This window comes from Chelonoidis abingdonii, chromosome 7, assembly GCF_003597395.2.
Source record: "Chelonoidis abingdonii isolate Lonesome George chromosome 7, CheloAbing_2.0, whole genome shotgun sequence".
In the NCBI taxonomy this organism is placed as follows: Eukaryota; Metazoa; Chordata; order Testudines; family Testudinidae; genus Chelonoidis; species Chelonoidis abingdonii.
This window is the reverse complement of record NC_133775.1, coordinates 48,937,191-48,959,594: the sequence shown is the minus strand read 5'-3', so window position 1 is coordinate 48,959,594 and position 22,404 is coordinate 48,937,191. Positions and strand designations below refer to the sequence as shown.

At 42.4% G+C, this 22,404-nt stretch overlaps 2 protein-coding genes across 4 annotated transcripts in view; one reads left to right on the top strand and one right to left on the bottom strand.

The window, feature by feature from the left end:
• UCHL5 (ubiquitin C-terminal hydrolase L5) overlaps nucleotides 1–8,215 on the bottom strand; it is a 30,819-nt gene extending 22,604 nt beyond the window's left edge. Inside the window, exons 1-3 of one of the 3 annotated variants that reach the window (XM_032791050.2) lie at nucleotides 8,022–8,215; nucleotides 3,899–3,962; nucleotides 1,471–1,576 (exon numbers count right to left, since the gene is read on the bottom strand). In XM_032791050.2, the coding sequence (XP_032646941.1) occupies nucleotides 1,471–1,576; nucleotides 3,899–3,962; nucleotides 8,022–8,103 (252 nt within the window). In that variant the 5' untranslated portion in view covers nucleotides 8,104–8,215. Of the gene's footprint in view, nucleotides 1–1,470; nucleotides 1,577–2,763; nucleotides 3,270–3,898; nucleotides 3,963–7,360; nucleotides 7,972–8,021 lie in introns of those variants that run through there. The other 2 variants (XM_075067857.1, XM_032791051.2) reach the window with 2 other exon arrangements.
• A 128-nt stretch (nucleotides 8,216–8,343) lies between these two features.
• Nucleotides 8,344–22,404, top strand: part of RO60 (Ro60, Y RNA binding protein) — a 29,573-nt gene continuing 15,512 nt past the window's right edge. Inside the window, exon 1 of the mRNA XM_032791047.2 lies at nucleotides 8,344–8,728. The gene's annotated coding sequence lies outside the window, so the exon portion shown is untranslated. The remainder of the gene's footprint in view (nucleotides 8,729–22,404) is intronic.

The window sequence follows — 22,404 nt, the reverse complement described above, 5'->3', positions numbered from 1 at the left end:
GTTGTGATGAAGGGGGAAACTCACCTTGAGTGCCTTCTAGTGGCTGGGTATGCTACTGCAGTCTTTTCCCACTCCTGGCATCCCCTGTAGGTTGTCAACTTTGCTTGGTGGATCTTCAGTGGCTCAGCTCTCTGGCTAGGTCATACAATCAAAATGAACTCCTTCCAGGGTAACAGAAGTCCAACAAAAACTATCTATCTGCCCTCACCAGGATCTTCAGTCCCAGTCCTGGGTCCTTTAATTCAGTCCCTTGTTTGGGCCTCCAAACAAGCCGTGTCCCATTCTTGGGGTTTGCACCACTTTGCCAGTGGAGGAATCCCGGATTTGCTTCTTGTGGTTTCAACTCAGGAACACTATAAATATCTGCCATGGACTGCTCACTTTGATTCATTGCTGCTACTTCCCTAGACCTCCTTCTATCTAGCCCCTTTATCTTTGCCCCTTACTTAGGGTTAAGTTCTCAGCTCCTCTCTCCCCGAGCTTGAGCAAATGCAGCCAGGACCAAGATCTACTTGTCCCTTGAGCAACTTGGCCAGAGAGAGGGGAGGACCCTTCTTTGCCCCTCTGGTCCCAGCCAAAAATTAATCTGCTAAGACAATACAGCTCCTTTTATTTGAGCCTCCTGGTCATATTGGCTGCTTCTGTGCAGCCTCTTTAGGCAGGCCTGGAGCACCAACCTTTGCTGTCCCTTTCCTATGGTGGGGTGTTGGCAGAGACAGGGCCTCCTGTAAGAAGCCACAAAAGCCAGCTCTAGCCAGTCACATATACCTATATGCATTAAAAACAAAAACAAAAAACACACCTTACTACTGACCTAACTTCTCTTGGTTAGAAACTTTACATTTGATCTGACTACTCTTCCTTGTTTATCACTAGCGACTTAGAAACACATTGATCTGCCTGCCAAAGCAAAAATACAAGAATTCTGTATCAGTGCATTATATCTTTAATGAGATAAAATGGATTCATTAGCATAAACAACATTTTCAATCATTTGTTTTAAACCTTATGTATTTCAGATTTAAATAATTAAAGGAATATCTTCAGGTCAAGTTTGTACAGGAAACAGGTAAATATGGCTCTAGAATGTGAACATTTCCTATAACAAAGCACATTTGAGAAATATAGTGATAGCAGCTCTACGTTGATGGACTGAAATAAAATTTCCCCCATAACCTTTTGTTGAAAGTGGTTTCAAAATATCATTGACTCATGAACATATAAAGAAAAAAACCTTCTAAATAATCCTTTATGCCACTGAAAGGAAGTTTTAAAAGCAACATTTTCATTTACTCTTCAGCTCCTTCTTCCAACAGAATTTTACTTTTCCTTGTTTGTCAAGATTTTGTCTGACTAAACATACCTCATACACAGTTGTTCACCTTTGTGCACCCTTCAGTTATCTTCTGTCTTTCTGTATTAAAAAATTGTTTCATGGAGCACATAAGGAAGTCACTGAAATTACTGTACCTGTTTAGCAAAAAATATTGTGTCTAGTCTGGAATCCTGAACAACAGAGCCTGCTGGCTCTTCTCCTGGCTGCCACTTGAAGAGGAAGATCAACCCATGAACCGGTCTATAAAATAAAAGGTCAAAGCAGAAAAAGTGTGTTGATAAAGCTATGCAAACTATTTTTAATCTAAGTGTATTGTCATCTGATAAGGCAACTCAGTTAACTCTTCCTCTTTAAGCATTGTCAGTTAGGCTCAGACTCCCAGATGTGACCTCTAACTGAATGATTAAAAATTTTCAAAGATGCCATCCACAATTCCAGGTGGAGTTAGTGCTCAAATAGCACTGCTGAAAAGTCAAAATTTGGCTTGTTGGTCACTTGGTAAACTGGGCTTTAAGTCCCAGTTTGCTTCAGCTCTAATACACATTTAGAGGTTAAAGTGAGGTTAAAGAAATCCTTAGACCCTGTTCCTCCCCACACCATCACTATATAGTTCGTTCCATAACGCATCTGGTGATTTCATCAGTAACACTATTAGTAACACTTTCTTTGGAAAGTGATATCAGATTCATTATTCAAGCATCGATAAGTACTGAAACTATAAGTTTGGTAATCCTGCTGGGTGCAAAAGGAAAAATCCATAAAGCTAAGATCCCCTGTGAAGATTTCATATGAGTTCTCAATCTGTAAAATGAGGGTAATTCTCTCTCTCTCTCCATTTGTTTTTCTTGCCTATTTAGGTTTAATGTCTTTCACAAGATGGACTGTCTCTTACTATGTTTGTAAATTATCCAGCACCATGGGACACTGATCTCAGTTGCGGCCTCTAGGTATAACCATAACAATGGTTAATAACATTTGTAGAGGGAAAGAGTCCTTCTAAAAATGTTTTAGGAAATCTTTTTAAAATGTACTAGCACAAATCTTTTCCCGTCATAGTAATCTGAATTTAGGATCAGTTCTAAAACAAAGGCCACAACAACAACTATAGAGTCAACAATGTGCTCTTATTGCTAAGCAGGCTAACAGCCTATTGGGATGCATTAGCAGGACCACTGCCGGCAGATCAACGGAAGTGATTATTTCCCTCTATTTGGCACTGGTGAGACCACATCTGGAGTACCGAGTTGTTTTTGGCCTCCCACTATAGAAAGGATGTGGACAAACTGGAGAAAGTCCAGGGGAGGGCAACAAAAAATGATTACGGTGCTCGGACACATGACTTATGAGGAGAGGCTAAGGGAACTGGACTTATTTAGTCTGCAGAAGAGAAAAGAGTGAGGGGGGATTTGATAGCAGCCTTCAGCTACCTGAAGGGGGGTTCCAAAGAGAATGGAGCTAGGCTGTTCAGTGGTGGGAGATGATAGAACAAGGAGCAAAGGTCTCAAGTTACAGTGGGGAAGGTCTACGTTGAATAGTAGGAAAAACTATTTGACTAGGAAGGTGGTGAAGCACCGGAATGGGTTATGTAGGAAGGTGGTGGAATCTTCATCCTTAAGAGGTTTTTAAAGCCTCGGCTTGACAAAGCCCTGGCTGGGATGATGTAGTTGGGGTTGGTCCAGCTTTGAGCAGGAGTCTGGACTAGATGACCTCCAGAGGTCTCTTTCAATCCTAATCTACGATTCTATGAAATGAAACACAGTCAGAATGCAGGCTCATATGCATTTGCGTCATATTCACTACTACAGACATAAGAGGAGATGCTTTTTAAGAGGTTTGACAGAATTTTTTCCTAGTGCTTTTAAAATGTGATAACCAAGAGGTTTTAAAAATGCTTACTATAGACAGGGCAAGTTATGTTTGAGGGCCTCTAGTTCGAATACATTGCTAACCTAAGAAGCTTTAGTCAGATAGCTTTTGAGACCCTACATTCTGTACTTCTTGTCCTATTTTCTAGCAGATTATAGAGTAGGATATTTACACAGGAGTGAAGAAAGTGGCACTTTTCTTTTAAGGTACTATACATGAACAAATACAGTGCTTTTGATCAAACATGCAGAATGACAACAAAATTAGTGCTGACAGGAGAGAGATTAGGAAGAAAGAGTCTGTAGTTGTGCATAAGTGCAATAAATTAATTTAAAGTGGTAGATACTTTAAATATCACTGCAAAAACCCAAGGAATAGAGAAATTTCCTGTGTGTTCTTGGGCAAGTCCGTTAATAGTAATGCTGATTAATTCCTAGTCCGATGCTCTAGCCACTGGTCTAAGTCACTTCCCATAAAGAGGGAAGCTAGTTTAAATAACAAAAGGCACATCTGAAAGTTCACTAACTTGAGCGTATTGTATAATGAAGGCTTAAAATCCGGTCAAATTGCTTTGGAAGCCAAAAGCAATACAGTATACTGGACAAATAGCAATACAATGCATCTTCAGTGATGTTACAAAGAACGTAGATTAAAGAAATCTTATCTGAGAGTACTTTTGTAGATTCAATAGCTTACTTTAATTTTTCAAAGTTCTCTGGTTCCAGACTCCATATTTCTTCAACTTGTGCTCCCTTGCATCCTGAAAGAGAAAAGATATAGTTTTAACTATCCTAACTTGGAGAGGAAAAAGCCACATATTATTATATATATATATATATATACACACAGACACACACTTAAAGAAACCTACTTATAAACTAAGCCCAGACTTAGAAAAAAGCCTATGACTGATATGACTGAAAGATTAGAGAAAAAAAATGTTTAGTCCAGTTTGCGTAATTTTATGGAGTGAGCAGTATCAAATGAACAGAGTGTCACTGTTTCATTAGTTAGTTACCACTGTTTGTGTTGATTTTTCAGTTTTTAGTTAAGAAATAACGAGACTATAAAACCACAAAAATCAGCAGAAGATATTTTGGGTTAAGTATAACACAAAGTTAGCAGCATTCTTTTAAAACTATTAATTTATTTCACATATAGATATATAAATTCAATTAGTGTTTGCATTACTTAAGCTACATATTAGCAGCAATACTAATAACTCTTACACCATAGCAGCATCTTCCATCAAAGGAGGTAACTGTGCTTTGCAAACATTGCTATAGCATCATATATCCAAACTAGAATACTTAGCCTAAATTTTTAAAGGAGCAAGCTTGGGTACAAGAACATTTAGTAACTTGTTCATCACGAAGGAAGTGTATGACTAAGCCAGGAAGATAACCTCAGGAACTTCCAGACCTATGCCTTTAGCCATAAAATCTTCCATTTTTGGATAAATCAGAAGCATAAAAGCAAAGCATGGGGGGGGGGGGGGAGGAGATAAGAGAAATCACTGTTGACTGAATAAGAAAGTCAAATATTCTTGTGGTTCTCCATTAAAATCTCATAAGGCCATTAATCTTCACTTTGTGACACAGAGTAATTTTAATATACTGTAGGTAAAAGCATGTAAAACACTACATAAACATATTAATTTGAATTAATATTCAGATTTAACTATAGACTCTCCTCGAGTTACGTAAACCCGACATATGCAAATCCAACTTTTTCCATAAGCTAGAAATAGGGTTTGGGGTTTTGATGGGGGGGGTGGGGGTGGGCAGGGGCTGGGAAGAATTGGTCGGAGATAAATTTCCAATTTATACAAAATTTGAGTTACATCAAGCGTTCTGTTCGGCAGGGAGCATCTGTACTACACAAATAGGTTTTTTTGTTTTTTTTAAATCAGGTCAGTACTTGTGAAAGGGAGAACACTAGGCAACCCTGGAGACTAAAGTTCTCAGTTTGCCCATAAACCAAGTATCAGTACAAGTTTCCTGAACAGCTTGCCAATATGCCTCAGCTTTGACCTGGTAGGACCATCTCTAGGAATGAGGATGGTTCAGTCTTTCACTTCACTGATAATACTGCCAATAACTGTGCCAATTAAGAGGTGGACTTTTAACCAGGAGAGAGAACCAATCTTTTTTCATAACTTAGCACAACATTCAAGCAATCAAGATCAGTCCTCAGATGTGTCTCAAAGTCTTTTGTTTCAATCTTGAGGCTTCAAATGAGGCTTTGAGTTCCACTTGCATAAAAAATATCCTCCAAGAATTGACAAAATGTTTATTGATGGATGTTTGTAGCATCTGAGGATCTAAGCCTATTTCAGTGGGAATCTGGAAGAGTGAATAAGGAACAGGTTCCATAGAAGACAAATTGTCAAATTATCCCTAGGGGAGGAGGTTGCAGATACACAGTTTGAGAATGTTCTTGCTCTACATATCAGACACACGGCCAGTACAATTCAAATTTGAAAGCCATTCTGTTGCCTTTGTTGGGTGATCATCATTTAAAATGATCAAATTTGACACTGACACAAATGTAAAAACAAAATGTTTTATCCCATTACCAGTCCTTTGCATCATCCAATTGTCAAATTATATTCATTCTTTTCTCATTACCTACAGAAGAAATTAAGTCAGCCATCACAAGATTTTACTGAATCAGACTATGTAAAATAGAGTTTGAGAAATTTTCCAGAGATGTACAGGCTGGAAAACTAGATCTACTAGCCCAGGGGTAGGCAACCTATGGCACGGGTGCCGAAGGCAGCACGTGAGCTGATTTTCAGTGGCACTCACAGTGCCTGGGTCCTGGCCACTGGTCTGAGGGACTCTGCATTTTATTTAATTTTAAATGAAGCTTCTTAAACATTTTAAAAACCTTATTTACTTTACAGACAACCATAGTTTAGTTATATATTATAGACTTATAGAATGAGACCTTCTAAGAACATTAAAATGTATTACTGGCACGCGAACCTTAAATAAAAGTGAATGAACAAAGACTTAGCACATCACTTCCGAAAAGTTGCTGACCTCTGTACTAGCCAGATGTAGACACAAAGAATGGGAGTGGGACAGGCTTTGCTCATGAAGTCCAGGGACAAATCCTTGGTGAGAAATTCAGCCCATCCTGCAACCAACACCTGCTGGGAAGTATGCTGAAATTTCTTCCAAGATGTCTCAGGATCTTGGTAGGAGGAAACTTCTATCAGCTTCTGGCTAGTTCATGGGATAAAGCTTAGCTCCACATCCCTCTAGAATTCTTCCTCTTTCTGGAAGACACAGACTCCTAAAGAGTAGGATCAAATCTCCACTATTTTACCCCTTTTAGGCTTTCTGGACTGCAGGGAAGTCTCTGCTATTCTACCACGCTCCCCCTTCGCCCACATCCCTCTAAAACTGTGAATAATTACTGTGCCAGCCCCTTAGCTTTCATAAACAGCAGCAGCATGAAAATAATATGACTTTGACAAATTCAGTGCTGCCCAAATGATTCTCAACAGCAATAGTTTTACTGCTCAAAAACTTGCTAATATCATTTGGGTTGTGCTGCTTCACAAAGCTACAAGTAAAAATAGACACACAGGATCTGTGCCTGAAAACTCCAGGATAGGAACACTACAACGGTTTACAATTCACATTTCATCTTCACAGCCATGAAGGATGGAAACTTATTTTAAAAAAAGAAAAAACTTTATGGCTTGCAAAAACAGATGGCTTAAGTGCCCACGTTCGTGTCACTACTAAGGCATTTTTGCAAGCCCTGGTGTAAAAAGTCAGACTTATTCATGGGTCAGATAAATGAGGGAAAAAAGGTGGAACAGGTAAGAAACTATAAGTCAAGATAGAAGATGAGAGTCCTTTACTAGACTATGTGGAACTGGATACGCAATTTAGCTTCTTCGGGCCAAATTCTATGTTGATTTGCAATCGATAAAATCCCAATAGTGTCAATTGCATTGTATTTGGTGTAAATCAAGACAGAACTTGGTCCTCTGTAACTCAGTATCCAAATTTGTAAAATTAAGATATTATTTACCTACTTCATCAGATTTCTAAGTACTAGTTACCATTTATAAAGTGCTTGGAAGATGCAAGTGTGCTATGTAAGTATTACATCTTAAATGCAACATATTGTACATACCAAGATACAAGAAACCTCTCACAGATCAGCAGGCACATGCTCATGCAAACCTGCATACAAGTTTGTTCATTCAGGATGTTTTTCTCAAAATGCTGATGTGTACACCCTGGGCAGGGCTCACTACAGCTACTAAGCATGAGAACAAAATCTTCCTCAAAGAACAGCATCAGGTCAGTGCGTGAGGGCCGCAGCCGCCTCGTAACAACCATACAGTCCCATTTTCAAGCACTAATGGGACCCGACTGGGTTTCGGGGGGAGCTGAAACACGCCGCAGGCTGCGATGTGTCGAGGCAGGCTGAAGCGCAGCAGCAGAAGAGCGGGCTATAGTTTCCCCTACGAAGAGCTAGCCCTGCAAAGGGTGAGCAAGTGCTGGCCACTGCGCCCTCCAAGCGGAGGAGGATGTCTGGCTCGCGGGGATTTGGGCATCTCTCCGTCTGATCCCACTAGAGCAAAACTGCCGCCTCAGCCCGCCTCATCTAATCCGCTGGAGACAGCGGGTGTCGCACCCCAGCAACGCCGCTGAAGAGAGTAGGGGGGAAGTTCAGGCAGGTCCCGAAACGGCGAGCCACGCCCCTCCCGCAAGAGACGGAGGGGCAGCTGCAGGCCTCAAAAGTGCCCGCCCGCCCGCCACCTGCCCAGACGCCGGTCCCAGCCCCTCACCAAAGCCCTTGATGAGCTCAGTGAAGACGCCCGGGTCGCTCTCCATCAGGCACCACTCTCCGGCGCTGCCTCCTCCCGACATGGTGGCGGTTCGCAGGCTCTGGCTGAGCAGCCGCCGCCACCAGCCGCCGGCTGAGGCTCCCTACACACCCCCACGCACGCTGCTGCTTCCTTCCCAGCAGGCTCCGCGGCCCACACTGGCATCTCTATGGTCGGCCCGGACGGAAAACGAGAGAATGGAGCACATCCGGGAACCTAACAGCAGTCACGGCCAGGCCTCAGCCTATCTGCTGAGGGGATCCGGGTGCTACGCGGCTGTGCCTGACGGGAGCGCGCCATCCGGGTCCTTGGAGAGTGGACTGATTGGAGGCGTGGCGGAGAACTTTGTCCGGGTCCCAGTGTTCCTCCCTGCCCTGCCGCTGTTAGGGATGCTGAAGCGGGAACTACATCCGCGGTCGCTGGCCCCTGGGGTAGGATAGGCGGGGCGGTTCCATCCGGGGCCTCGGAGCCTGGTCACCGTGGGAAGGAAGAGCGGCTCCATCCGGGTCTTAGCGATGCTGTCATGACAGGAATCCTACCAGGGCGGGGCTGAGTTCGAGAGGAATCAGCTGCCTGAGGAGGAACAGAGCCGGCCGCAGCCAGACTGCGGAGCCAGCACCTCTTGCTGCGCCCAGGCACCCGGCCCGGTCGCCGGCTCACGCGCGCAGGTAGGGCCAGGCGCCGCTTGCGCAACAGCAGCCGCCATCTCCACCGAGCGTGCCGTGCTGCGCCACTGCTCCGCGCCGCAGACAGGGCCTCTCTTGGGTAGGGCCGCTGGGCAGCGGCCTCGCCATACACCTTTCACACCCGCTTAAGGATCGCCCCTCCCGGCGGCCTTGCCTTAGCAGGAGGCACCGAGAGCCGCCCGCCTGCTTAAGGCTGGGTGTGGAGCCTTTCTGCGGGCGGAGGCCTCATCTGCCTTCGCCGCTCCCTGGTGAGGCGAGGCCCGGGAGCTGCCATGGGGGGCGGAGCGTTTCGCCCGCTGCTGATAGTCCCAATTTGGGAGGGTGAGGGCGGGTGAACGGCCGGTGTTAGTGGGTTGGCAGAGCACCTCTCCGCGGGAAGGGGCGCCTAGTATACCCCCATGACAGGTGCCCGAGATCCCTTCTATAAGGGAAGGGTAGAAAAAACCAAAGAGGGATGAGGCACACTGAGCGCGCAGGGCACCGGTGTTCGTGCTCCAAGTGTTCTGGGATACTGGTGTTTGTTTCTTGTAACCTTTTTTGTTAAGATGCCTCAAAAAGTTATACAAGGGGTTGAAAGCAAGGGGTCAGCATAAGCCTGTGAAGAATGGTTTCCTGGTGAAAATGAAATCACATCTGTAAAATGGAAATAGGAGTCTGCACGTGAAAAATGCTATATATTAGCTAGAAATTAATATTATCAAACCCCGTTTCCTTATTAAAGGTTCTGTGCCAATCTTCCTTTAGACAGTGACCATACTATTTTTCATATGAACTTAGGAATTGCTTTATTTAACTTAACCAGTGGTCTCCATGTGACAGCAGCTGTTAGCAGATGTGGAAGAACTATGAAGTGGGCAACTATGAAATAAGTTGTTAATAGGAAATTTCTTATTAATCCCCTCAGTTGGAGGTAGCTTACATCCTGAAGCATTACAGGTCTATATTTCTCTAAAGCTGTGGGGGGCTTTTTTTGAGTACTTTAAAAAAATAATCCTATCTAATTTGACAGTGAATATATTCTCAGTATTTATATAAATATCTAATCCTTTTTGGAATTTTGAATCCTTCTAGGCTGTTGGCCTCTATATTAGTATTAGTATTTTTAAAAAGACTGCAGATAAATAGAGTTCTTTACAGAACAGAAAAAGATATAGTCTCAAAGAGTCTACAAATATAAATACTACAAATCATTGTAGATTTCCAGTAATTGTTTTTATAATTTAGCCAACATAAAACCAAAGTTTAATTTCAAATTAATTCCTAAGTGCTGTATTTCATTTGCAATTCAAATACCTGTTAAATGTAGCAATTGTTAAAATTATATTGGAATCTATAGTTTTATTACACCTTTTCTTTAAATGTGCTTTTTATGTACATCTTTAAAATTTGGATTAATTATGTGACACTTTGCTTTTTAAACCTCTTTTGTGTACTTATAGAGCACAAATAACAAATTCGGTGTAGTTGCAACATACAGCTATAGTTATTCTGAGACAGTTTTTCACTGTTATGTGGAAAATGGTGATTTAGAATGTTATGCTTATAAGAAACACAGTTGTTTTTTTTTAAAGGGGTTAAGGCAATACGCCTTTAAGCATTAAAATCAGCATATGCTTTTATTCACACACACACACACACACTTCTGCAGCTGGATTGTATAGTTACCAGTTTTTAGTGTTGCTTGGTCATTTACAGTGGCCAGCTGAAACTGCACACGAAGGAGTGGAGCTAGACCTTTGTCGACTGCATTCGAAGCTTTGATGTTGATGCAGAACGAACCCAAAGTCCCATGGCAATACACCCTTTTCTTTATAGTAATACATTTTTATACAAGTGTTTGGACCTTGCTGTGTTATGCCGGAGCTGTTAATTACGAGGTAGTTAAGGTTGCTTTTAATTAGAATTATTTGGGTTGTTACTGGGACTATTTGTGTCTGTTTTTATTTTATTTTTAGGGTGTATGCCTTTGCTTTAGGGTTGTCAATTTGCCATCTGGGTGATTCTGATAATAAAGTTTGTGCCTCTCGACTCCTTCACTCCCTTCTTGACTATTTAGCCCAGCTGTCTTTTTTTAATGAATTACCATACATTTTTTACTTACATACCAAACAGTAAATAAGGCAATAATTACAGTCACAAAACTTTTATTAATTTAAGAACAATTATTAATACAATTAGCAAACAATAAATTCAGAACAATTTTATTTTTTTACTAATTTAAAACTAGCAAAATGGAGTATAAAGCAAAATAAACAAAATAGAGTACATTTTACTTAAGACAATTTTTCCACATTAGGGTTTTGGCCAACAAGAACATTGTACTCTGTACTCCTGAGGGAATTCTGTGCCTAAAAATTGCGCACACAATATCTTAACATTCTGCAAATTTTACTTGTCAATAAATAACGGTGTGGCGCCAGCATGGCAGTGGGGAGCACAGGCCACTGGCTGCATTGAGGGGGGAGATCACCCTGAAGACCCCACCTCCTCAGTAGAGAGACTCGGCAGTGAGGCTGCAGCTGACCGTCACACTGCAAAGGCTGGGCCTGCCCCAGAAACATTCTGGGGCCCTGCCCGTCCATGCCAGGTGCACCAGGTGTGCATGGGCAGGCTCAGCCCAACATGATCCAAGTATGGAGGGGTTTGTGGGGGGGATCCAGATGTGGTGTGAGAGGTTTCTGTGTGGGGCAATCTAGGGGCGGGCAGCTCAGTGGGAGATCTGAATGTACACAGGCTCGTTGGGGGGTTCCAGGTGCAGGGGCAATGGTCCTCAGGTTAAATTATGACCAGCCGTTTTATATTTTATTTTTAAATAATCAAATATATAAAGGAGAAAAAAAGTGTGCAAAATAGTGAGGATGTAGGGATCAAGTCCCACAAGAATTTTTGCTCTAAAGTATTTCTCAAATTCTGCAAGTTTTCTTCATTCAGGAAAAAACAAACCTACTGTCTGTGTCATAAAGCCATTAAAGTTTGTAGTCACATAAAAAGACAACTTTTTTCCATTCTGCACTTTAGAGACACACACACAATTCTACCTCTTTTTTTTTCTTTCTTTTTTTTTTTTAAGAGAAAATAATCCAGTATATTACTGGGTAACATTATTTGTACAGCTTGACAATAAGCAGTAGAATGATTATTGCCCTTTTGTTGTTGTTGCTGCTTATGCTGCTAAAGAGGGGAACTTCAGATCATAATAGAGCAAGTTAATTTGAAGTTCAGAGTTTGATACTGCTGAACGTTGGATAGTAGAAGGTAGAAAACATTGCAAACGTAGTCTTGGAATCTGGGAGGACCGAAGATATACATGGGAGAATTCAGATTTAGGAGTTTGGAGATCAACAGAATGAGCTCAAATCAGAAATGATTGACTCAGATTTATATGATACAGCAGTGGATATGAACTTTTCAACTGACGTGATGGATCAGTGTTCATGTCACACTCCCCGTCAATGCTTGGCCCGGGCCAGGGCAGCTGATGATCCTATCAGCGAACCGAACTGGCTGATGAATCCTCGTCAAGTGCCACGTTGCGCATACACTAAGATGAAGTTTACAGAAGATGTTTTTCATGTTGTGCAGTACATGAGTGGCTACCTTGAGAGTTTGGTAGGCTTGATCTCAAAGATTATCTTTATCTTAAAAAGTGTGAATTTATTTTGAACCACCTTTTTACTTTGTATTTAAGGCCCAAAAGATTACATCAACTTCAAGCTGTTGAGGTAACTGAGCTGTTTCAGAGTTATCCACTGGGTTGCTAGTCAAGCCACAGCTCTAAAGGCAATAAAAAAAATATTTGGCTGATTCCTATTTGAAATATATTGTAGAAACTGAGTCAGGGCTGACCTTGCCCAAGTTAAAGGTGTTCTTAAGAAGATCAGATAACAGAATTGTGGGCATGTTGTATTTCATGATGACGTTAATTACCATCTGATTGAAGTCTCTTTTTCTAAGAGTTTGTTGAGTGAGGCTTTGCAACAGCTAGAATTTGCAGGAGTGAAATACAATCTTGGTTATTGCATCGAAAACATTTATCTTTATGGCAGATTTGAAGAAGTCAGTAGGTCTGGGTCTTCAGAGCCAAAGCTGCTGAAAAATCAAATCTGTAAGCTTGAAGCTGACATTGAACATACAGATGTCAGATTCATCAGGCTACAGTAACTAACACACATATGGTTTCAATGCTTTGACTCCACAGTGGCCTAGTGATTTAAAAAAAAAAAAAATCCGCTATTGCAGTGCACAGATTAGCAATCTGCTAGACCAGGGATTCTCAATCTTTTTCCTACTAAGGGGCCCTCAACATGCTATAAAAATTCGACCGCCCATCTGTGCCACAACAACTGTTTTTCAGTAGATTAAAAGCCAGGACTGGCATTAGAGGGTAGCAAGCAGAGCAGTTGCCCAGGGCCTCACACCACAGGAGGTCCCGTGAAGCTAAGTTGCTCAGCTTTGGCTTCAGCCCAAGGAGGAAGGGGTCGGGATTTGGTTTTCTGCTCTGGGTCCCAATGAGTCTAACGCTGGCCCTGCTCTCAAACCCCTTGAAACCTGCTTGCAGCCCCCCAGGGGACCTCAGACCACTGGTTGAGAACCGCTCTGCTAGACCACTTTATAGAGATATTGAGTAAAAAGGAGTGAGGGAGAGAGCCCTACATCAATTATACCTCTAAAATTACGCTTTATTACTATAAAAATATAACAGTGACACTGCATATGACTAAGGCTATGATTTAATCATGAGTATATTTAGTAAAAGTCAGGAACAGGTCACAGGCAAAAAACAAAAAAATCATGGCCCCATGACCTGTCCCTGACTTTTACTAAAAATACTCAAGATTTAATTGGGAGCGGGGGCGAACGGGATGAGGGGGAAAGCTGGGGGGGAGGAACCTCAGCTGGGAGGGGGGAGCCCCAGGATCCCCGCCGCCGGGAGGGGGGAGCCCTGGGTCCAGCCGCATTGGCAACTGCTTGGGTGGTTCCCGGGGCCGCCAGAGCAGCAGCCAGTGATACTCGCTGCGAGACCGCCCAAGCGGCTGGCTGCAGAGCTGCTCTAGCAGCGGCTGGTGTGACTGTCCTGAGGGCTGCCAGAGCAACTGCTTGGGTGACCCTGGACTCAGCCACACTGGATGCTGCAGAAGTCATGGAGGTCACAGGAAGTCACAGATTCTGTGACTTCCGCACCTTCCGTGGCAGACACGGAACCCTACATAGGACAACTCTTTTTACGACCAGGCTATTTTCCTTTCAGGATATATGGCTCTTGGTGGATATAATGCTTTTGTCTGACAGCACTGTTGTAATGAAATGTACATTTTCCACTGCAAATTTAATTAAAACAAGCCATGCAAGTATATGCAGCAGAGCACCGACTCCAAGGATTTGATGCAGGTGCAAGTGAATGGCTCAGGGATAGATAGTTCCCATTATCACCAAGCTGTTCTCTGTTGAAATGAAGGTTCAACTAGAATAAAACATATTTGTGAATACAAAGGCAGAGTGTATTCAGTAGCAACAGCAAGCTGTTTTAGTGGCGATTTAGACTAATTCTATTCTGTAGAATCCAGATCTTGATTTCAAACTAGATGGGCATTATCCATAATATTGTTAAGCTATTGGAATGAATTTAAAATAAATGATTAAATAGTCTATTCTGACTTGTGGTCTCAGACTGTTGGGGGCTGTGACATTTAATTTATATTAAAGTGAAAACAAAACTGAGCATTTAAGATCAAGAGAAATGGGTGCATTGAAAACAAGAACTAAAATAAGAAGTTGGCCTAGTAGTTGAAACAAGAAAAAGCACAACATAGTAGAAATGTCTCTAGATAATCACAGCAGCAACAATATTTCTCCTTAATGTGAGAAAATGCGACTATAGCCTGAACATTTGGATGACCATGTTTTCTTCTCAGACAATTCAAATTTAAATCTTAGGAGTTCATGGACAAGTGACAAGAATTTTTTCCCCTCAACCTAATTGGACAGTGATAGTTGTGAGGGTTGGAGCCGTGGGGAAGTCACCTGATGTGCTGAGATATCAGAGTCTATCTGTTCTGCAGCATAGGCTCCCTTTAACCGTGTGACATTGCACTTTATATGATTTTATGAAAATATGCTAATGAGAGTGAATATAATGTAACTGGAATATGCTTCATGCAAAAGGTCTCATGTAAGGTATCATTACAAAGCTTATAATCTACTGAGTGTGTTCATCCTATTTGTGTGACTGTATCATTCTTATATCTGAAACTAGAAACATGAAATATAACTCAGATCTTATTGTAATGATGCAAAGTGTGGGCCATTAATGGTGGCTTGGAATTTTGATGGCTCCAATTAACCAGGACAACTGACTGTAGATGGCTCTGTTTACTTGTAAGTCTTCCTGTATACCTGTGTGCTGGCAAGTGGGTAATGAAGTCTTACCGTGCCATGTGATCATATCACCTGAACTGGAATCCATCTTAAACCTGGTGCTTTTCCATTTAGAAGGAGGGATAGGAACCCAGAAAGGGACAAAGGATTCCTGCCTTGTGTAAAAGATATATAAGGAAGCGGAACAGAACAAAGGTGGCTGCAGTCATGAGAAATCCCCTGTACCAGGGGAAAGGATTGGGCCCGTACTAAAAAGGTGTCCAGTCTGTAAAAGGAGCTTATTAAAACATCTCTGAGGGTGAGATTTTATCTCTATTCAGCTTTCTTACTACATTAAGCTTAGAATTGCATGTTTTATTTTATTTTGCTCAGTAATTCACTTTGTTCTGTCTGTTATTACTTGGAATCACTTAAATCCTACTTTTTGTATTTAATAAAATCATGTTTTACTTATTATTTAACCCAGAGTATGCATTAATACCTGGGGGGGGAGACAGCTGTGCATACCTCTCTATCAGTGTTATAGAGGGCAAACAATTTATGAGTTTACCCTGTGTAAGCTTTATACAGGGTAAAATGGATTTATTTGGATCCCATTGGAAGCTGAGTGTTGGAGACAGGAACACTTCTTAAGCTGTTTTCAGTTAAGCCTATTTGTGTGATGAATTAATAAAGAATGCATGAATGTGAAGCAACAATGACTTCATTGCCTCTGCAGGTGGTGATCGAAGGGGGGAGGGGAGAGTGTTTAGCTTACAGGGAAGTAGAGTGAACCAAAGAGGGTAGAGGGTGGTGTTCATCAAGGAGAAACGAAGAGAACTTTCACACCGTATCCTGACCAGTCATGAAACTGGTTTTCAAAGCTTCTCTGATGCTCAGCACATCCTGCTGTGCTCTTCTAACTGCTCTGGTATCTGGCTGCATGTAATCAGCGGCCAGGCGATTTGCTTCAACCTCCCACCTCGCCATAAATGTCTCTCTCTTACTCTCACAGATATTGTGGAGAACACAGCAAGCAGTAATAACAATGAGAATATTGGTTTCACTGAGGTCTATCCGAGTCAGTAAACTGCGCCAGTGAGCTTTTAAACGTCCAAATGCACATTCTATCACCATTCTGCACTTGCTCAGCCTATAGTTGAACAGCTCCTGACTACTGTCCAGGCTGCCTGTGTATGGCTTCATGAGCCATGGCATTAAGGGGTAGGCTGGGTCCCCAAGGATAACTATAGGCATTTCAAATCCCCAATGGTTATTTTTGGTCTGGGAAGAAAGTCCTTCTGCAGCTTTGAAACAGACCAGAGTTCTCTGAAGATGCAGCATCATGTTCTTTCCCTAGCCATCTCCCACGTTGATGTTTGGAACGTTCCTTGTGAGTCCACCAGTGTTGCAAGCAACATGAAAGTACCGCTTTCCAGCTTTATGTACGGCTTGGTGCTCCCGTGCCAAGATAGAGATATGGTTCGTTTCTGTCGCCCCACACAGTAGATATATGCCGCCATTGCAGCAAAGGCACTCACAAACCCACACATTTCCCAACGCTCAACCTTACCCTGGTTACAGACGATGCTTTTATGCGTGACCACTTGAATCCAGAGCCACCCACAGTAGATTGTCCAACTCCAGAATGATGCCCAAGACTGACAGGTAGCTGTCTGTGTTGAAGCTTCCAACAGGCTATCACCACACTTATTCGCTGTCTCAACCGTTAGAGGCCTGCTCTCTCTTGGTATTCTGGCAGCTTCAGGGCAAGGGGAAAGCAAGTCACAGAGTCTATGAAAGATGCCCTTAACGACAATGCGAAAGTTTGAGTCCACGGAATTGTCCCAAGATCTCCCACACTAGCGGTCCACCAGATCTGTGCTTGTTTCCCGGGCCCAGAATTGCATGCCACAGCATGAAACCTGCCCCATTAACACCATGATTGTGCCACTTGCCAGAGCCCATACTTGCAAAAAGTCTATGTTCGGTGCTTATTCCTCATCAGTCAGCAGCACACTTCCTGCGCCTAGTTTTCTTTGGCAGTGCTGGTTCTGTTAATTAACCCATAAAAACTAGCAAGACTTACTTTAAAGGGGACACGACATTTGTCAAATTATTGTAATACATAATAAAATAAAAGATAACAGCAAACACGTGTTTGGCTACTTTTCTATATATCCATTCACAACAATCATTCATACAGTTCTGGATAGATTTATAGTTACCCAGCTAAAGTTTTTTTGCTTTTTGCTTGTTTGGGGACAAAAAAATAAGAATACTGGTCAGTACCTGTACACAAGTGGAGCTTGAGTCCTGGTATGCACCTGATGCTCTGGAGGCGCAGACAGAACCATGACCAAAGTCCTCAGTCTTCAGAGTCCAGTTTTATAGGGATTTTCCCTGTGTTAGTTTTCATTGGGAGTTGTTTCATTTGCTGTTAGCCAGATATCAGCAGTCGTGGCTCTAATTCTGTCAGATGTTTGTTTAGGTCTTGGGGTGGATCCAGTTCGCCCTCCGGGGTCACCTGGTTGAATTCCTTTACACGTCGGCCGAACTGAATTTTCAGCTGGTAACTCCCTAACCATTCATTTCATCATTTAAACAGGCACTCATTCACATACATCTTCTATTTTTTTGCTTTTATATTACTTTTTATTTTTCACTGTCTCGTTTACCTTTTGGTGTTGAGACTGCCCTGTCTTTAACAATTAAAAGAAAGGAACATAAAGTGAGATAAAAACGAATTTACAGAGTTGGAGGTCTCTATTTGTTAGTGATTACCAAAGTGTCACTTAGAGAAGGGCACTTAGAGTCAATTAACTTTAAACAAGTTTTATACAAAGTATTTCTGTTGACCGGCTTCACACAGACACAGCTGGTGGCTTGCAGGTTAGAGGCTAAATCTGGGGAATCACATTTATTTCTAATATAAACCTTTAGTTATAAAGTATTAATTAACATTAAATCATTTCTAACAATAAATCATTTTTCATATAAACCATGTCTAATATAAACCACCTTTAGTATCCCTACAGTTCTGCATATACTCCAGGATAATGCATGTGGTGTTTACAGTGCTTATAATTGCCGTGGTGATCTCAGGGGGCTCCATGCTCCCAGTGCTATGGCGTCTGGGCTGAAAAAAGGCACGAAATGATTGTCTTCTCTGACGGAGGAGGGGCGACTGATGACATGGCTTACAGGGAATTACAGTCCACAGAGGGGGTGGCTTTGCATCAAGGAGAAACACAAACAACTGTCAGACAAAGAATGGCCACCTCAAGGATTGAACTCAAAACCCTGGGTTTAGCAGGCCGTTGATTTCACGGAGGGCGGGAGGAAGCAAATGAATACAAAACAAATCGGGTCTATTTCTTGTTTTGATCCACTCCATCTATCTTTTACATCTTTAGGGTAGTAGCAGATGGTGCAGTTTGACTGCTAGTCACTGTTGTCTCCTGGGTGCTCAGCAGAAGTCTGTCCAGGTGCCCATGACTGACCTCACCAGAGTCGGTTAAAAGAGCACCCAGGAATACGCCGATGACGGCTACCAATTGTAACGTGCCATGTGTTGCCAAAAGGCAAGGAGCTGCTGCTGTGTAGCAATGCAGTCCCACGTCTGCCAGCACCCAGGAGACTTACAGTGAAGGTCAGCTGTGCGGGTTCCATGCTTCCGTGGTATGGCATCTACACAGGTAACCCAGGAAAAAAGGCGTGAAATGCTTGCTGTTGCTTTCATGGAGGGAGGGAAGGAGGGAGAGGGGGGCCTGACGACATTTACCTAGAACCACCCGCGACACTGTTTTTGCCCCATCAGGCATTGGGATCTGTCATAAACAGATAGTTAAGGGTTAATGCCTCTTTTACCTGTAAAGAGTTAAGAAGTTCATCTAGCCTAGCTGACACCTGACCAGAGGAACCAATGGGGGAACAAGATGTTTCAAAAGGAAGGAGGGAAATTTTCCTTTGTTTAGTCAGTTTCAGTCTGAGTGAAAAAGATCAAGGAATCAGCCTCTTATCAGAGTAGTAAGTTTCAGAAAGGGATAAATAGATTATGTTTATTTTCTTTGTAACTTGTCTTGGTACCATTAAGGGAATTAACAAATTTGGGTATTCTTGTGTGTATTAAAGTTTTTGCCCAGGGGAACATCCTGTGTGTTTTGAATCTGTTGTCTGAGACACTAGCTGGTATGCTACTCTCTCCCGGAGGGTTTTCTTTTACCTTTCTTTTCTTTAATTAAAAGCCTTTTTCTTAATGTCTGATTGATTTTTCCTTGTTTTTTAGATCCAAGGGGATTGGATCTGGATCCACCAGGAGTTGGTGGGAGAAAGGAAGGGGGATGGTTAATTTCTCCTTGTTGTAAGATCCAAGGGGTTTGGATCTGTGTTCGCCAGGGAATTGGGGAAGTTTCTCAAGGCTACCCAAGGAAGGGAGTGCTTGCGAATGGTGGCAGCGATACCAGATCTAAGCTGTAGTTAAGCTTAGAAGTGTCCATGCAAGTCTCCACATCTGTACCCTAAAGTTCAGAGTGGGGAAGGAACCTTAACAGGATCTCAACCCAGAATCCCGATGGGCAGCAGAGACTACTCACAGCTACCCACAGTGTAATGCCAGCAGAGACTACTCACAGCTACCCACAGTGTAATGCTCCAGAAGTTGATGCTGGCCTCGGTACTGTGGACACAGTCCGTTGACTTAATGCTCTTAGAGCATTTTGCGTGAGGGCACACACAATTGACTGTATAAAAATGATTTCTAAAGAACCGACTTCTATAAATTTGACCTAATTTCGTAGCATAGACATACTCTTAGAGAAGGCTTTAATAGCCTGGCTCAGCAAGACAAGTTCAAGGGAGCCTATGCTGCAGAACAGGTAGACTCAGTGGTATATCAGCATATCGGGTGGCTTCCCAAGAGGTCCGACCTGTCACAGTACAGAATTACAGAAGTGCAGGTACTTACAACACAGGGTAAAATCACTCCATAGATTTCACACATACGATTCTGATTCCTGAGAGTCACAATCTGTTGCATATCCCACTTGTATTATTACTGAGATGTTCAGGTTAGTGTTCTATACCAAAATCTTTCTACATGTGGAAGAAAACCTTTGTAATTTGCTACGGGTTTGGCTACACTCGAAACTTCAGAGCGCTGCCGCGGGTACTTCACCTGCCCATGGGGATTAGCTTGCAGTGCTGAGAGTCGTGCTCCCAGCCCTGCGGCACTGTTTACACTGGCGCTTTACAGCGCTGTATCTTGCAGTGCTCATGGGGGTGTTTTTTTCACACCCCTGAGCGAGAAAGTTGCAGCGCTGTAAAGTGTCAGTGTAGCCAAGGCCTAATTGACTAAATTAATCTCTTGTGTAACACTTGATTTTAAAGATTAATGTAGCCCAGTATTTTGAAAGTATGATGTAACTATAGCTGCAATTTGGCAAAGCATACTACTTCATACATGTTGGAATATCATGTGTTTCAGATATCAAACCACTTTGTGTTGCATATATACCTTAGATGCTCCCCTTTTAGCTAACACTTGTTATTTTCAGGGTATCTGGTGTGTCTCTGAAGTCAGGGTATGGTTACATTTGAAACTTCAAAGCGCTGCCGCGGGAGTGCTGCTGCGGTGGCAGCGCTTTGAAGTGTGAGTGTAGTTGCAGCGCCAGCGCTGGGAGAGAGCTCTCCCAGCACTGCACGTACTTCGCCTCCTCGTGGGGTTTAGCTTGCAGCGCTGGGAGCCGTGCTCCCAGCGCTGCGGCACTGTTTACACTGGCACTTTACATCGCTGTATCTTGCAGCACTCAGGGGTGTGTTTTTTTCACACCCCTGAGAAAGTTGCAGCGCTGTAGAGTGCCAGTGTAGCCATGGCCTTAGCGTGTGTTTTAAAATTAGAGTCTGGCTGCAAGCAGTTTTTGAACGGAGAGCTGTTGACCTTTAAAAAGAAAGTTGCACATACTTGCTTTGAAAATCACAGTGAGAAATACTTTTTGGAAATTTTATTTGAAAATAAAAGATGAATAAAATGAACATTCCTAATCCAGTTGCTGGCACCTCACTGCTTGTCAAAAAAAAAATGTATATCTAGCAGAGTAGGGATACAACGAGACAACCAATCTTTAACTCCTTCCCTTGTAATTCCTGGATAGGGTATGTATATCTCATCACAGGTAGGGGGCAGAATACTGACTCTGCAATCTCTGAGATGTCAAAGTAGGAATAGAATTAATAACTGAAAATGTTTGATTATGTTTTTAATTAAAATGCTTTTAAACAGTAATAGAGTTTAACACCTGTAAAAATGTATGAGCTAGTCATGATCAGGGACCACAGGATGTGACAGTGCCTCATCTTTTTTACTCCTAAAAGAATAGGTCTGTGATCTTCTGTACTTAAAATTGATGCAGCAAAGTACTTTGCAGAGAATCTAATGTACTTACTCTTTTCTGTTGCTCCTTTTACTCCCTAGTAGTCTAGAAGATCACTTGACACTCAAAGGATTGTTCTTTCTGATACTTAATAGCCCAAGACATAAAAACATGCAAAGTCTGTATCTTCAAATTTCCACTTAGGTCTTCTAATTTCCAGCTTATGTTTCACTTGTTATGATGTATGATTCTTTCTTTTGGCTACACTACAACTGGACTTTTACTTCTCAAAAAATAACTTTTTACCTTTTAACCATATAAATTTTGTGCCCTTGCGTCTTATTTTGGATAGGAATAAGAATATGGTATGCCTACAGATTATATAGTGTTAGTTCTCTGTCTAACAGTGTGTAAACAAGACCTGAAAGGTTTGGGATGTGTTTTGTTTCTCTTTCTCTCTTTGCTTGTGAGTATCATAAGCATAATTCCCAAATCTGGACCTTAGCATCCAGAAATCTGGGTGCCTGCATGAAACCCTCTAAGCTTAATTACCAGCTTAGATCTGATATGGCTGCCACCATCCAAAAATTCCAGTGTTTTGGCTCACTCTGGTCTCCCCAAAACCTTCCCTGGGGAACCCCTAAGACTCAGATGCCTCTGAGCACAACAAGGGAAATAACCCACTCCCCCCACCTCTCTCCCACCCAATTTCCTCTCTGGGCTAACCTGAGAGTATACGGAGCAACCGTCTTTACATCACAATACCAAGAAGCATGCTCTTCCATTCCACAAAAGACAACCAAATACAAGGAAACAGAAAAGATTCTATCTCTCTCCCCTCCCACCAATTCTGGTGCTGCAGAGATTCACCCCCCAGATCTAACAAAAGAGAATTTCCCTCCCTTCGTTCCTTAGCCTACCCAGAGAAGAAAA